This window comes from Phycodurus eques, unplaced genomic scaffold, assembly GCF_024500275.1.
Source record: "Phycodurus eques isolate BA_2022a unplaced genomic scaffold, UOR_Pequ_1.1 contig_25, whole genome shotgun sequence".
Classification (NCBI taxonomy): Eukaryota; Metazoa; Chordata; class Actinopteri; order Syngnathiformes; family Syngnathidae; genus Phycodurus; species Phycodurus eques.
This window is the reverse complement of record NW_026904022.1, coordinates 308422-325325: the sequence shown is the minus strand read 5'-3', so window position 1 is coordinate 325325 and position 16904 is coordinate 308422. Positions and strand designations below refer to the sequence as shown.

Genomic DNA, 16904 nt, shown 5'->3' with positions numbered 1-16904 from the left:
ACAGTGGTTTCATAAAAACGGATGCATAGTTATATGTTGTTAAAGAAATGAATCACAGTCCGTTTTCTAATTTAGGTTGAGTCAGTGCAGCTTGTTGCTGATGGAAAAGCCCCACGAATTCCACAGCCAGAGGAGGGCGCGAGTTATGAAGGCATTCAGAAGAAATCCAATGCAAAGGTGAGATCATCTCAATCTGTAATGCAAACTGTGAACACAATACCTCCCTGAAGGCTTCACAAACATTTTGAGTGAAGGTTTCCCATGAGAAATAATTGGAATACAGTAATCCCTCGTTTATCGCGGGGGTTACGTCCTGGACCACCCCCGCAATAGGTGAAATCCGCAATATAGAAATACATGAGAAGTAATTTTGGAACTGCAGCATTATTCTTCATCCTGAAGAAATTAGTTATTTGATAATGTATATCTCACTATAGTGCACTCTATTGATTATTTTTAGCATTGCGGCTTTGCAGAAGCATGCCATTCTCCAAAGTTGACAAACACTTTACACAAGCTGCCATACTGGTACAGCTCAATAAATTATCATTTGTGTCAAAAGCTTTTTTTTTTTTTTTTTTAGTTGCGTAGTTCAATTCAAAAAGTGAAACTCATATAAAAGAGATGCACCACTGGAGGTGATCCTGTACGGTTGGAACTGCCACCGCCTGCTCCTGTACTTGGAATAGTGGGGGTTGGAAACCGTAGCAAGCCATGAATGGGGACATACCGGTAGAGGAGCTGGTGAGGGAGTTGTGAGCGTATTCGATCCATGGGAGGAAGGAACTCCATGAGGAGGGGTTGCGTGCGGCCACACAGTGGAGAGCCGATTCCGGGGATTGGTTAGCCCGCTCCATCTGGCCATTGGTCTGTGGATGATACCCTGAGGATAAGATGGCTGCTGCGCCCACCTACTTGCAGAATTCCTTCCAGACCTGAGAAGACAACTGGGGACCTCGATCGAAGATAATATCGTTGGGTATACCATGGAGTTTAAACACGTGTAAAACAAGGAGGTTAGCAGTTTCCAGGGTGGACGGAAATTTGGAGAGGGGCACATAGTGGACACATTTCGGAAAGCGATCAATGATAGTGAGAATAACTATGTTACCTTCTGAGGGGGGCAGGCCGGTAATGAAGTCCACGGCGATGTGAGACCACGGGCGGCTTGGGATCGGCAGGCCAGCTGGGGGCCGGTGTGAAGACTTCCCTCGGGCGCAGACGGGGCAGGCTTGGATGAATCCTCGGGTGTCTTTGATGAGACCGGCCACCAGAAGTGCTGTTGGACGAACTGGGTAGTACGGGTGATGCCAGGGTGACTAGTGAGTTTTGAGTTGTGGGCCCATTGTAGGACTTCAGAATGTAGGCGGTCAGGAGGCCCAGTCTTGGGATGAAGTTGGTTCTTTTGAGCCTCCTTGACCACCTGCTCGATCTCCCACGTGGCAGCTCCAACGAAACAGGAGGACTGAAGAATGGGTTCGGGTTCTGCTCAGCTGGAGGGTGGGGAGTGAATACAGGACAGGGCATCTGCCTTGGTGTTACGGGAACTGGGATAGAAGGAGAGACTGAAATTGAATCTGCTGAGGAATAGTGCCCAGCGAGCTTGTCGGGGGTTGAGACGTTTTGCGGAACGGAGGTGAGCGAGATTTTTGAGATCAGTCCAAATGAGAAACGGTTGTGCAGTCCCCTCCAGCCAGTGCCTCCATTCCTCCAGGGCCCATATTATGGCCAGCAGCTCTCAGCGTCATAATTCCTCTCCGCTGGGGATAGGCAACGGGGAAAAAAGCACATCGTGGGTGAAGTTCCTGGATCGTGGGGTCTCGCTGCGAGAGGACAGCTCCGGAGTCTGAGGCGTCAACCTCCACCACAAACTGGAGGGAGGGGTCAGGGTGGCGCCGAATGGGAGCATTGGTGAACAGTGATTTGAGTTTACTGAATTCTTGGGAGGCTGCCGGGGTCCACTCAAAGGGGGAGCTGGTGGATGTGAACCTGGTGAGGGGCATGGCGACCTTGCTGTAGTTGCGGATAAATCTGCGGTAGAAGTTGGCAAATCCGACGAAGCGTTGCAGTTTTTTCCGGGTTGTGGGGATGGGACAGTCGGTGATGGCTTGGATCTTGGCGGGGTCCGGTTGTAATTGTCCTTTTGCAATGATGTAGCCAACGAAATGTACTGAGGAGAGGTGGAATTCGCATTTTTCTGGTTTGACGTATAGACGGGCGGCACGGTGGCCGACTGGTTAAAGCGTCAGCCTCACAGTTCTGAGGTGCGGGGTTCAATCCCCCTTCCCCGCCTGTGTGGAGTTTGCATGTTCTCCCCGTGCCTGCGTGGGTTTTCTCCGGGCACTCCGGTTTCCTCCCACATCCCAAAAACATGCATGAATTGGAGACTCTAAATTGCCCGTAGGCACGACTGTGAGTGCGAATGGTTGTTAGTTTCTATGTGCCCTGCGATTGGCTGGCAACCAGTTCAGGGTGTAGCCCGCCTCCTGCCCGATGACAGCTGGGATAGGCTCCAGCACGCCCGCGACCCTTGTGAGGAGAAGCGGCTCAGAAAATGGATGGATGGATGGACGTATAGACGGTTCTCGAGGAGGCGCTGGAGGACTTGGCGTACATGTATGCAGTTTTCTTCGGGGGAGCGGGAAAAAGTGAGGATGTCATTGAGGTACACACACACAAACCGGTTTAACATGTTACGGAGGATGTCATTTATGAATGTTTGGAAAACTGCAGGGGCGTTAGTTAAACCGAACGGCATGACCAGATAGTGTCCAGGTGTCCGAGAGGGGGAATTGAAGGCGGTCTTCCATTCGTCCCCCTCTCGGGTACGGATGAGGTGGTAGACGTTACAGAGGTCCAATTTGGTGAAAGTTTGAGCTTCGCAGAGGGGTTCAAAGGACGGGTTGATAAGGGGTAGCGGTGACTTGTTTTTTATAGTGATGTCGTTGAGTCCTCGGAAGTCGATGCATGGGCGGAGAGTGGCGTCTTTTTTGGGTCCCCGCGGCCTCCTCCGGGTGGCCGATTTTCGGGGCGCCTCGCTGGTGCTGGTGGACCGCCCTGCTCCAGGGTGGACTCCTGCCTCCTCAGCCTTCGCAGTGCAGGCACAGCAATTACTGGACACTTGTCAGTCATTGTGCATGCGAAACAGTGTCAATTCACTTGCATGTGTCCTGGGCCTTTTTTGCTCAGTGCGGGGCCACTCATTTATTGTGACAAATAACTCACGAATATGCAAATTGCTTGTGTATCCCCTCACTCACAACCTGGTCCGAGAGACGTTTAAAATTTACATAGCCACTCCCACCACACTTCAGTTGTACGGCCGGGTTCACGACCCTTGTCCTACATGCTTCCCCTCCTGTCCTGATCCTGTCCTTCCCTCTCAGGGTGTAGCACTACTGCCCCATGCATTCGTCGAAGTGAGTGACAACGGTGGCGAATTATAAATCACGTGGCAGTACAGTTAGTTAAGTCCCGCCCCCACCTGCACGCTGGCTGCTCATTGGTCATTTTCCGAAGATTCAGAAGTGAGTGACAGATACTATTACAGCAGTTCTGTTTCCGCTCCCAGCCGAGGCTCACGAAGGCAGCCAAGCTCAAAGCAAGAATCATTTCATAAACTGATTCAGTTCAGTCGTTCACTGAAAAGATTCGTTCTTTTCAACGAAACGTTTGCGAACGAATGAACACTAAAACATAGAGTAAGTTGAAGTGAACGAATGGAATTATTTATTACTTACTCTTTTATAATAATTTTATTTACAATCAGTCCAATTCTTTTGTGCACCTGAATCTCATTGTATGTCAAAGCATCTTGAATGCTCATATAAACCCAAATTAGACATGTATGATCGCATCACATCTGCGTGGGTTTTCTCTGGGTACTCCGGTTTCTTCCACATTCCAAAAACATTCATAGTCAGTCAGTTGAAGACTCTGAATTGCCCATAGGTGTGAATGTGAATGGTTGTTTGTTTATATGTGCCCTGCGATTGGCCGGTGGACCAGTTCAGTGTGTACCCCACCTCTCGCCCAGTCAGCTGAGATAAGCTCCAGCACACCCGCAATCCCAGTGAGCAGAGGCGGTAAGGAAAATGGATAGATGATCACAATTATTGGTATCATCATGATATTACTAAAAGAAATGTAAACTAAGCAAAACATTGATTGTAAAAGAAAAAAAAAACATTGTATAGGCTCTGAAACTATTACAACACATTTACACAAACTCCACAATCCTACGTCTCGAAATTATAAACAGCAGTTGATAGTAATGACAAATAATGCTGATTCAGATTAAAGTTTTCATTGCTGACATAATTAGCCTTACAATAATACAATAATTAAACCATGTCAAATTGACCCAGGAACACTTGATGTTCCTGAAAAACGAAGGGAAGGTTTTTTAGGAATGTGGGTGGAAGCCAGCGATTCGAACCCAGAACATTTGGACTGTGAGGCAAGCGTTTTCAGACTTTTGAAAAAAACCATACTATGATAACATCCAAAGGATGTGCTTGCATTAATGTGTGATCATGTACATGTATTTGCCACCCCCTGCTGATGATGAGTTTACTGCCTTTTTGGAGCTCATAATCCCCGATTATGGAAGCTTGCCTGAACTGGCTGCTATGTCATCCGTACACTTGCTTATTTTATCATTGTGTCAATGAGCAATCAATAATATCAATTTCGTTCCATTAATTATTGTGGGACTGTATGAACGAGGTAGCATTGTACTTAAGCGCTTTAAATACATTGGCGGCAGATAAGCATCAAGGACGTGTTTGGGAAATTGTGCATGTTGATTTCAAAGCACGTTTCTCTCCATCAGATCGATCTGGCTCAGCCAGCTGAGGCGATCCACAACTGGATACGTGGCCATGACAAAATCCCTGGTGCCTGGACTGTGATTGAAGGCAAGGTGCGTTTCTTGAAACACATGAAATCACACACGGTTATGAGATGGACACTGATAAGCATATATACTACAAGTAGAATACAAGCGCTACATAAAGTATGCATTCTGTAATGAAACGTCTGTTAATAAAAATATTAATTCACAGTGACAGTGAATCCCCAGATTTTACTTTTCTGTAAACCCAACATGGTGTCACTATATCTGAACTCAGTGATGCCTAAATTTGAAAACAGTCCATGCCATGACACGAGATGGCAATACATATGAAACCTGGAAGGGCATGGTTGGGAGGAAAGCTCTTATCGGGGGATCAGAACTCGTGCGGTGTTCTGTTTTTGGACTTCTGTGCTCATCACGTTTTGTCCATAACAAACACCATGGTCAAATATCAGGGTGTCTGTCTGTGCACTTAGCACTCAGACATCCTAGGCAGCACTTCGATGAACGACTTTGGAGACCAGCAGCTGAAGAAGGAGTCATATTGAGCCTTTTGGGAGAACGATTTCCAAATGACTTCAAGGAAATTCTGGTCTACCGTCCGGCATATCAGGAAAGGGAAGCAGTGCACCATCACCACTGCGTCTAGTCATGATGGGTCGCTGCTGACCATAGCTTGGGACGCTGTGAGTTGGTGTGAGGAATGAGGAAGCAGAGCCAGGAGACTGTGAGGTGGACTCTCTCTGAGGCTCCTCTTTAGCAGGGCCCCCCGGGCCTGACTGTGAGGTGGAGTCTCTCTGTGGCTCTTCTTTAGTAGTGCCCAGGCCTGATTCATGTCTGTCTACAGCTGACATCAGCAACTGAAAGAGGGCAATGGGGGCCAGCAGAAGTTCTCCAGCAGCCACCCTCCTCCCCTCCGCCACACTAGTGCTCACTACGAGTTAGTGCCCTACGTGTCAGGATTCGGGAAGGGGGCTGTGAGCCATGGTCCTCTGACCGTGGGGGAGGGATTCTTTGAAGGGGAGGAATGTCAGCCCCGAGTACCGTGTTGCACAGAACGCCACACGCCATTGTAATGATGCAATCAAACCTTTTCGTTTTATCCCCGATTTGGGGAAAATAGAGTGAAAGACCTGTATTCAGTATAATCATTGATTAACGTTTGATTTGAAGTGAAAATGGACATATGAGAGGCATACAGTCTGGCTTTAATTCACCACCTCACCGACTGTATTGCTTGTTTCCTAAATGTGCGTAGGCATGGGTCAGACTTTCCATACAGGTGTGAACTTTTTCTCGTGAATTTTAATTTGCTAGTTCACACACTTTACGAGGGAAGTTGCGTACGCATCTTTTCTTACCCCTTTGAACACAACTTTGGTAAGGGAGGCCCCAGAGTTGAAGAGGCCAAGGGAAGTTTACGTTAGCATTTGTTTTATCATGGCCGGCCATCCATCCTCAAATCTTCATGATGTACTTGTGAAAACTCAAAACGGGTGCGGCGATGACGAATCGGCGCGTTATCGCATAACTTAAGAGCGACTCACCGCCACCACACGCACACGGACGGATGTATCTAACTCAGAAACGGTGATTTAGTATTGATTTCCGAGTCTCACAAGCTGAGGTAATGAAAAATCTATTTCAGTCACATTCATTATTCTTTTTATTTTAAATATTTGAGCTCAGGAGTTAAAAACATTTATTGTAATTATTATTTTGCAATAAAAGAAAGTAAAGAAGTACTGAAAAAGCAAAGCTTGTTTTGATTCTTGGACAAATCCAAGAATCAAAAAAAAAAAAGAACAAATCCATAATTTGTTAAACATTTCTTTACCCAGTTGGTTACCCTATATGGTTCATCAATGTTGCAAGGGTCAGTGCCACCTGGCCAACCATTGGACATTGAAGGAGCATCCAGACAGAGCCTGGTGACAAAAAATGGGCTTGTGCTACATGGAACTGATGGAAAAGCTGTGAGTATCACTGTCTTACAGAAGTAGGCTACGTTCACACTGCAGTGCATGATGCCCAATTTAGAATTGTTTTTTTTTTTTAAGATTTTTTTTCTTTCTTTAAATGCAGCACCATTGGGGCCACAAGCCAGTGCAAACTGTAGGCCGGTCCCAAGCCCGGATAAATGCAGAGGGTTGCGTCAGGAAGTGCATGCGGCTTAAAACTTTGCCAAACAAATATGAGCGTTCACTCAAAGAATTCCATACCGGATCGGACGTGGCCCGGGTTAACAACGTCCGCCACCGGCGCCGTCAACCTGCAGCGCGCCGTAGGAAATTCAACTACTGTGGGTCGAAGAGGTGGAAAGCGGGTTGTTTTGCAGAAAGAGAAGAGGAAAGCACAGAGCCTAGAACTGAATGTGGGGACTTTGAATGTTGGTACTATGACAGGAAAATCTCTGGAGTTGGTTGACATGATGATTAGGAGAAAGGCTGATATATTGTGTGTCCAGCAGACCAGGTGGAAAGGCAGTAAGGCTAGAAGTTTAGGGCCAGGGTTGAAACTATTTGACCATGGTGTAGATGGGAAGAGAAATGGAGTCGGGGTTATTTTAAAAGAAGAGTTGGCTAAGAATATCTTGGAGGTGAAAAGAGTATCAGATCGAGTGATGAGGCTGAAATTTGAAATTGAGGGTGTTATGTGTAATGTGATTAGTGGCTATGCCCCACAGGTAGGATGTGACCTCGAGGTGAAAGAGAGATTCTGGAAGGAGCTCGACAAAGTAGTTCTGAGCATCCCAGACAGAGAGAGAGTCGTAATTGGTGCAGATTGTAATGGACATGTTGGTGAAGGAAATAGGGGCGATGAAGAAGTGATGGGTAAGTACGGCATCCAGGAAAGGAACTTGGAGGGACAGATGGTGGTAGACTTTGCAACAAGGATGCAAATGGCTGTAGTGAACACTTTTTCCAGAAGAGGCAGGAACATAGGGTGACCTACAAGAGCGGAGGTAGAAGCACGCAGGTGGATTACATCTTGTGCAGACGATGTCATCTGAAGGAGGTTACCGACTGTAAGGTAGTGGTAGGGGAGAGTGTGGCTAGACAGCATCGGATGGTGGTGTGTAAGATGACTGTAAGATGATGATTAGGAAGACAAAGGCAGAGAAGAGAACCATGTGGTGGAAGCTGAGACAGGACGAGTGTTGTGCAGCTTTTCGGGAAGAGGTGAGACAGGCTCTCGGTGGACGGGAGGAGCTTCCTGAAGACTGGACCACTGCAGCCAAGGTGATCAAAGAGGCAGGCAGGAGAGTACTTGGTGTATCTTCTGGCAGGAAATGAGAGAAGGAGACTTGATGGTGGAACCTCACAGTACAGGAAATCATACAAGGAAAAAGGTTAGCTAAGAAGAAGTGGAATGAAGATTAGCCGAAGTAAAACAGAATATATGTTTCAAGAAAGAGGGTGGTGGTTGGGGAAGAGTGAGGCTACATGGCAAGGGTGGAGGACTTTAGATACTTGGGGTCAACTGTGCAGAGCAATGGGGAGTGTGGTCAGGAAGTGAAGAAACGGGTCCAAGCAGGTTGGAACGGGTGGAGGAAGGTGTCAGGTGTGTTATGTGACAGAAGAGTCTCTGCTAGGATGAAGGGCAAAGTTTATAAAACAGTGGTGAGGCCAGCCATGATGTACGGATTAGAGACGGTGGCACTGCAGAGACGACAGGAAGCAGAGCTGGAGGTGGCAGAAATGACGATGTTGAGGTTCGCTCTCGGAGTGACCAGGTTGGATCAAATTAGAAATGAGCTCATCAGAGGGACAGCCAAGGGTTCGATGTTTTGGAGACAAAGTTAGAGAGAGAAGACGTCGATGGCTTGATCACATACAGAGAAGAGAGACTGAGTATGTTGGTAGAAGGATGAGGAGGATGGAGCTGCCAGGCAAGAGAGCGAGAGGAAGACCAAAGAGAAGGTCGATGGATGTCGTGAGGGAAGACATGAGGGCAGTTGGTGTTGGAGAGGAGAATGCTTGAGATAGGCTTACATGGAAAAGGATGACGCGCTGCGGTGTTTAGTTATTTGCTGTTGTGTTTTGCACTTCAGGGCCATCGTATGGCCAGTATAGGACGGATGAGCGCGACGTGAGAGTTCATATGCAATCGTATCAGATACATATCTGATTTATATCCACATATGAACCAGTACTGTACTGTACATATTAACGTGAAAAAAAATCAGAACATGTCACACTGGGCAAAAAAGAAATCGGAATTGACCTGCAGTGCGAACGTCGCCTAGTCCTTAACCACACATTACGGAGTCTGGCTTTCATACCTCTGAATTCAATCGGACTTTATTTTTGCTGGTTGAGACAGCTACAGTCACACATATAGTATATATTGTATTTATTTCTTTATATTTATTTTTTTAATCTTTATTTATCCAGCTAAGTCCATTGGGAACAGATTCTTACTGTACTTGCAATATTGAATGCACGCTTCTCTATTTTTCTTAAATCTAGGTTCTGGTGAAGAATCTGCAATTTGATGATGGAAAAATGATACCAGCTTCAAAGTACTTTTCCAGTGGTGAAACTCACAGTGTGGAATTAACTGACAATGAGAAAGAAATAGTGAAGGAGATGAGGGCAAGTTGTCCATTTTTTGGAAACCAATATTGCACGCGTGGTCTTTTTGATTTTTTAAAACACTTTGTCCACCAATTCATTCATTGTGTTTTAAATCTGAATTAGGTTGCATTTTTAAAAATTATTATTACAGTATATCTGGAAGGGCATTCTCAGCAACATCCCAGCAATTGAGGACACCACAGACTTTTTCAAGTCCGGAGCTGCTTCCATGGATGTGGTCAGGTAAGGAGACCAGAGCAGCAAGATCAACTGTCACATTACAACCACAAATGTACACACGTGGACTTAGTTGTTGGTACCCACAATTGTCACTGAAATGGCATAGTAATAAACAAAAATGTACTGAAAATAAACCAATCAAATTAAAAAACATTGTTTTCTAATTGTGGTTCAACAGAAACATTCAAATCTGCATCAGAAGTTTCAGATTGGAAACATCATGATGTGTTTTCCAGTTTTAAATTAGAGCAAGACGAACATCTTTAAACATAAGACCTCCAAATCACAGTGGCTTACCTGGAGGCAAAAGAAAATTAGAACTCGACGAATAAAGAATTTCACAATACATGGGTTAAAAAAAAACAACACAATCAGAGAAGGTTTTGGCGAAAAGAGTTGAACTTTGGCCATGACACCACAACAACTCCCAAAGGTCGATATGATCAAAGCGGCTGAATCAATTATGAGGAAGAATAACCGATCAGAACGACCTAACAGAAAAATTGTCCGTTGGTATGAATGTGAGTGTGAATGGTTGTTGGTTTCTAGTTTGTTTCTATATGCCCTGCAATTGGCTGGCGACCAGTTCAGGGTGTACCCGGCCGGCCTCTCGCCCGACGATAGCTGGGATAGGCTCCAGCATGCTCGTGATCCTAAAGAGGAGAAGCGGTACAGAAGATGGAGGGATGTATTATTCTATTGATTATTCTGTCAGTTAATCAAATAATTGGATACAATGTTATTTTGGATGAAAGTGTATTGCATTTTTTCCCCTGACCTAACCAATTAGTTTATTTTTTTTGTTTGATTGTTTGTTAGTTTACATCTTATTTTTTGACCTACTTTTAATTTCAGTTTTGATTCATTCATTAATGCAGTGACAGTTTTATTTACTGAATTACATATGACAAGAAATATCAGGTCGCATTGGTCCGTTTGCAATGCTAAATTATTCTTATTTTTAAAACCTATGCAAAGTAACAATGGCATTTTGAGAACATTTATAGTGCAGTTCTCAAAAGTCCAAATCAAAACTCAGCACTCTGAGAAGGGATGGGCTATAAAACACTGTATGTATTCATATACCTGGCGGTTGTAATTATGTGGGTTTTTAGATGTGTGTGTATATGTGTGGCGATTTAAATATATATGTAAATGATCATGTAGGTCCTCATTAAGGTAAATACATGTACTTATGTATGTCTAGTGATGTACAGTAACTATGTAGGAGAGAGAGCCTTTCCAAAAAAGGTTAATATCATGGAAAAGTGCATTTATTTCCATAATTCCATTCAAAAAGTTAAACTTTCATGGATGATAGATTCAGGGTCCACAATTTAAACAATTTCAAGTATGTATTTGTTTATTTTGACATAACTTGGGCTTCCGGCTCATAAACCCACAAAGTCAGGGATTCGAAAAATTTGAATACTGTGAAGAAATTGTCATTTACTTCTCAGTTTTTGTAGAAACAAAAAAGAAAGAAATGAGGGTCGCATTAAATCAACAAAATATGGCACTTTGAAAACAATATGTTAATCTTCAATACTTGGTTGGGAATCCCTTTGCTTGAATTACTGTCTGGATGCGCCGTGGCATTATGGAAGCTCAGATTTCCTTGATGCTTGCTGTCAGTTCTTCTTTGTTTTTGGGTCTGGTGCCCCTCACTTTCCTCTTGATAATACCCCATAGATTCTCAATAGGGTTTAGATCCGGCGAGTTGGCTGGCCAGTCAAGCACTGTGATGGCATGGGCATCAAACCGGGTTTTGGTGCTTCTGGTGGTATGGGCATGGGCCAGGTCCTGCTGGAAGATTAACTCTGCATCTCCATACAGATCCTCAAAAACATTCTGGTAGACTGTTGTGGTGACCTTTGATTTAAGAAAACCAACACCTACACTGAACATTGCACCTGAAATCATGACTGACTGTGGATATTTCACACTGGACCTCAAGCAGCTTGGGTTCTGTTCTTCACCAATCTGCCTCCAAACCCTTGGACCTTGATTCCCGGATGAAAGGCACACTTTACTTTTACTACACTCTGAACGGCCAGCCTCCTATGGAGGGTATCAATGATGATCTTCTGACCAGTTGTTAAGTCTGCATTCTTCACCATATTAAACCCAACTGAGACAATTTAATGACACCTGGGGAAACCTGTGCAGGTGCTTTGAGTTTAGTAGATAATTAGTGTGTGACACTCAGTTTAAAATATTTAAAATATATGTACACACGTGCACTTGGCACCAGGACACCCTTGGTCGCAGTTTGATGATTGACTTTGTGGTCATGTCATCGGACTTGCGGCCACATCTCTGCGATTTCTGATCTCAACTATCTCTGGGGCTAAGGTCACCGAGGTGGTTAAAAAGCTCCTCGGTGGCAAGGCCCCGGGGGTGGATGAGATCCACCTGGAGTTCCTAAAGGCTCTGGATGTTGTGGGACTGTCCTGATTGACACGCCTCTGCAACATTGCATGGACATCGGGGACAGTGCCTCTGGACTGGCAGACTGGGGTGATGTTGCCCCATTTTAAGAAGGGGGTCCGCAAGGTGTGTTCCAACTGCAGGGGGATCACACTCCTTAGCCTCCCTGGTAAGGTCTATTCAGGGGTGCTGGAGAGCAGGGTCCGTCGGGAAGTTGAATCTTGGATTCAGGAGGAGCAGTGTGGTTTTTGTCCTGGCCGTGGAACAGTGGACCAGCTCTACACCCTCAGTAGGGTCCTCAAGGGTGCATGGGAGTTCGCCCAACCAGTCAAGTGTTTTGTGGACTTGGAGAAGGCGTTCGACAGTGTCCCTTGGGGACTCTTGAGGGGGGGTTCTTCGGGAGTATGGGGTACCGAACCCACTGATACTGTCATGGTCTGTGTTTTGGTTTGGGTTGTGTTTAGTTTTGTTCCATGTTTTCCTGTGTTCCATGTTTGTCGTGTGCTCATTAAGTTGTTGTGTCCACCTGTTCTCGTCTGCTTTGTGTCAACCAATCAGCTCTCTCCAGCCACTCATGTCTTGTCCAGGTGTTCCTCGTTGTCTCGTCTATCTGTTTGTATTTAGTTCCCTGGTTTCTTTCAGTTCTTGTCGGTTCATTGTCGTTGTCACATGTCTCTGCCATGTCATAGTCGTCAGTTGTCTTTATCATTGTGGTATGTTATTGTCAGGTGTCATTCTCCCTTTCTATTCCACGTCTTACTCACAGGTCATAGTTTGTTTCCAGTTTTAGATATTCGAGTGTTTCTTTGTTACTTTGATTTGATTGGTATCTGTTGTGGGACTTTGTTTAGTTTTCCCTTTTTGAAGATTAAATATTATTTTGAGACTCCCGCACTCCTGCCTTGCCTCCCTGCTTCCCTGCAATTGGGTCCACCATGTTCTTGCCTTGCGTTACTCGCCCTCGCCCTAACCACGTTCGTGACAGATACGGGCTGTTTGGTCCTTGTACGACCTGTGTCAGAGTTTTGTTCGCATTGTAAGTCGGATTCGCTAAGGCTGCCCTTTTTCACCGAGAATCTCTCGGCGCAGCCGAGGCACAGAGAGGGCCCGGTTTGGTGACCTCAGTATCACATCACTGCGTTTTGTAGACGATGTGTTTCTCTTGGCTTCATCAAGCTGTGATCTCCAACTCTCACTGGAGCAGTTTGCAGCCGAGTGTGGGATGAAAATTGGCACCTCCAAATCTGAGACCATCGTCCTTAGTCGGAAAAAGGTGGAGTGCCCACTCCGGGTCAGGGATGAGATCCTGCCCCAAGTGGAGGAGTTCAAGTATCTTGGGGTCTTGTTTACGAGTGAGGGAATGATGGAACGGGAGATCAACAGCCGGATTGGTGCAGCATCTGCAGTGATGCGGACTTGGTATCGGTCCTTTGTGATGAAGAAGGAGCTAAGCCGAAAGGCGAAGCTCTCAATTTACCGGTCGGTCTACGTTCCTACCCTCACCTGTGGTCACGAGCTGTGGGTCGAGGGCGAGGGGTGCGAGGGCCGTTAATAGCTGCTTAAAGGGCCGTTAATAGCTGCCGTTAATAGCTGCTTAAAGCTCTAAATATTATTATTGTTGTTATTATTATTATTGTCATCGTTATGCATAATGAATCGCATTTTTGAGGACCGAACCATGCCCCAATTCGGACGAACGTTGGCACGCACATCAGGCCTTGCGAAAAATGTGATATTGTAAATGTAATATGAACAAATAGCTCTGTGGCGCCCCCTCCAAATCTAAAAAAAAAAAAAAGAAAAAAAATGGCCACCCCACAACGTTTCACCTACGGCTCCAAAAATTGGGACGCACGTCTAGCACCACAAGACCTACAAAAAGTGACCAGAAGCCATATCCTTAAATGATCTGGCAGTGACTTATGCAAGTTCTTTGAGTTTTACCGTGGTTCATTGAGAAGCGGGTGTTTTATTTTCTGTATTATTTTGTCACTTTGAGCCTTTTTATGTCGGAATGCTCATAAGGGTTTTGTTACCCAAATGTTACCCATTTCCTAATTCAGTGGTACCTTGAGATGCGAGTTTCATTTGTTCCGTGACCATGCCCTTATCTCCCAAAAACATTTCTCCATTAAAATGAATAGAAAAGCAATTAATCCGTTCCAGTCCCCCAAAAGACAAAACGATGTTTTTAAAAAAAACTTTTTTAAAAAAGGGCAAACCTCGCCCTTCCTCTGCTGGCACAGCTACGCTGTACAATAGTTGGCTAACATGCATGTGAGATAGTGTTGAGTCCCTGAGTTTTCAGAGACACACAATAACATTTCATTGCTTGTGCTAACAATGACACAGCTTGTATTAAGATAAGGGATGTGTCCTGATCCAACTTTTTCACTTCCGATCCGATCCGATATTCCAGCCTTTAGGTTAGGCCGATGCCGATATCGGTCCAATCCGATTTCAGCAATAATCTTACATACTTCACTTATTTTGTAGGATAGAATGTTAAAAAAGTCTCGATCAAGTGTTATTACTCAAACAGAGAACAATAATCAGCAACAGTAGATAGGAGAACCCATTTATTATGAACCAATGGGATATATAAAGTAACTTTAAAAATAAGAATGTACTACAATTGAATAAAATAAATACAAATTATAAGAGAAAATCCTGAAAAATAACTTCAGTAAAACCAATAACAAAAAATACAAAGTTATTTAAATTTCAATTGCAACATTACTTGACTACTTTACTTAAACATCAGCGTATTCTACCTTTGAAGAGATTAAATAAAAGCTAAATTAGAAAACCATGAAAAAAACGATCAATAAATAAATACAAATTATTTTGAAAGTGCAAAATAACAAAAGTTCAATTGAGCTATTTTTGGAGATACTGCATATTTCGGTTTCGAGCCGATACTATTTAAATACAGGGACGGTATCGCCGCTACTGATACCGATACTTTTCAATAATGAGGGTAAATTGCTGAATTTCAATTCATTTTTACGACCTTCAAGTGTTTTTGTTCGGTTTTAAATAGTTGAAACCCAGGAAAGAATTAGGACAGTTTATTGGTAAAGATCGAATATATTATCATTTAAATTCAGAAACAATAGAACAGTAACAAAACAATTTTTGCCCCATTCATTGTGTTGTCTGAATTTTTTTCTTAAACATTTCCAGTAAATGTATTAATTTAAATAACATTTGAAAGGGATTAATGTATTACATCAAGGTCTTAACATAATTTACAAATGGACTGTTTCAGTTGCAGATCTGACTACTCAAGCCATTGCTAATCAAGACTGTCTCTTGGTGGCTGTGACCCAGTGGGGAGTCAGGGTAGTTGAGTTCCTAATATTTTTCTTGAGAAGGGAGGATGGGGTGTGCTAGTATGCCTGACGGCCATTTTGGTCTTGGTTTGGAGTTCTGTCTTTTTGGGGAGTCGCCGATATTCGTGACAAGCCGGCGGAGTCCATCAACAGACTGCTCGACACAAAATACCTCAGAAGAAAAGCCCAACACCAGAGGACGTCGAGGAAATTAATCACTCCGTGGACTTTTATAGTGGACTAAATGGGGCAGGATATTAGAAGTGTTGCCCCAGCAGAACCCCCTAAGCTCCACCCACCCCCAAGCAATGACGACCACATATTGCAGATGCCAGTAACATCCACGGAGTACGTGGCTACCATATATACTCAACGTAGAGCTCACTGCATGTCTGGCTGTATTTTCTTTACGCATTATAATCCACAAATGAGGATTATCTGGTTGATTCAAAATGGTTAAATAATTTACCCTTGAATGACCACAAAATAACTTGAGACTGATATTAAGCAGTGGTTTATTTGTCCAGGTTGGTGGAGGAGGTAAAGCAGCGGGCTGGTGTGCTCCTGCAGAATGAGGACATTTACATGGCAACCACCTTCCAGGACTTCATCCAGATGTTTGTTCGTAAAATGAGAGGAGAAGAACAGGAGGAGGACCTGGTCATTGACCACGTAAGTCAATATATTTTCTTACAATTTTAAAGTATACTTGGTGATTATCTAAGTCAATAGTAATAATAATAACTTGATTAGATGATGGAGGCACGGTGAATGACAGGTTAGAGCATCTGCCTCACAGTTCGTGAGGTCCGGGGTTCAATCCCCGTCCCCGCCTGTGTGGAGTTTGCATGTTCTCCCCGTGCCTGCGTGGCTTTTCTCCAGGCACTCCGGTTTCCTCCCACATCCCAAAAACATGCTTGGTTGGTTAATTGACAACTCTAAATTGCCCGTAGGTGTGCATGTGAGTGCGAATGGTTGTTTGTTTGTATGTGCCCTGCGATTGGCTGGCAACCAGTTCAGGGTGTACCCCGCCTCCTGCCTGAGGATAGCTGGGATAGGCTCCAGCACGCCCGCGACCCGAGTGAGAAGAAGCGGCTCAGAAAATGGATGGATGGATGGATGATTAGATAATAGATTAAATACGACATTTATAGAGCGGCTTTCAGGGTCTCCAAACCGTGTGTGTGTGTGTGTGTGTGTATGTGTGTGTGTGTGTGTGTGTGTGTGCGTGCGTGCCTGCGTGCGTGCGTGTGTATTCCTCTTATTGAATTTATGCTTTGATGAACACATGGTGCTTAAGGAGTGTTTTTTATTATTTGTTTTGAAGCAGTGTAACGGAGGGAGAGCGTTCCAGATGCAGAGGGGTTTGACACTGAACACCCTGGCACACAACGTTGGTGTTGGGCTGGACAGTGGTCCACTTGATTGGGTGCCAGTGAAGGTGCATGATAATGGGGGTGA

At 44.6% G+C, this 16904-nt stretch overlaps 1 protein-coding gene across 2 annotated transcripts in view; it reads left to right on the top strand.

Annotated features, from left to right (window-relative positions):
* The window catches only part of LOC133398182 (mitochondrial 10-formyltetrahydrofolate dehydrogenase-like), a 97795-nt gene that overhangs the window by 40399 nt on the left and 40492 nt on the right, over nt 1-16904 (top strand). For both annotated transcript variants that reach the window (XM_061669763.1, XM_061669762.1), the window contains 6 exons: nt 76-177; nt 4835-4924; nt 6700-6834; nt 9331-9456; nt 9590-9681; nt 15971-16115. In XM_061669763.1, the coding sequence (XP_061525747.1) occupies nt 76-177; nt 4835-4924; nt 6700-6834; nt 9331-9456; nt 9590-9681; nt 15971-16115 (690 nt within the window). The remainder of the gene's footprint in view (nt 1-75; nt 178-4834; nt 4925-6699; nt 6835-9330; nt 9457-9589; nt 9682-15970; nt 16116-16904) is intronic.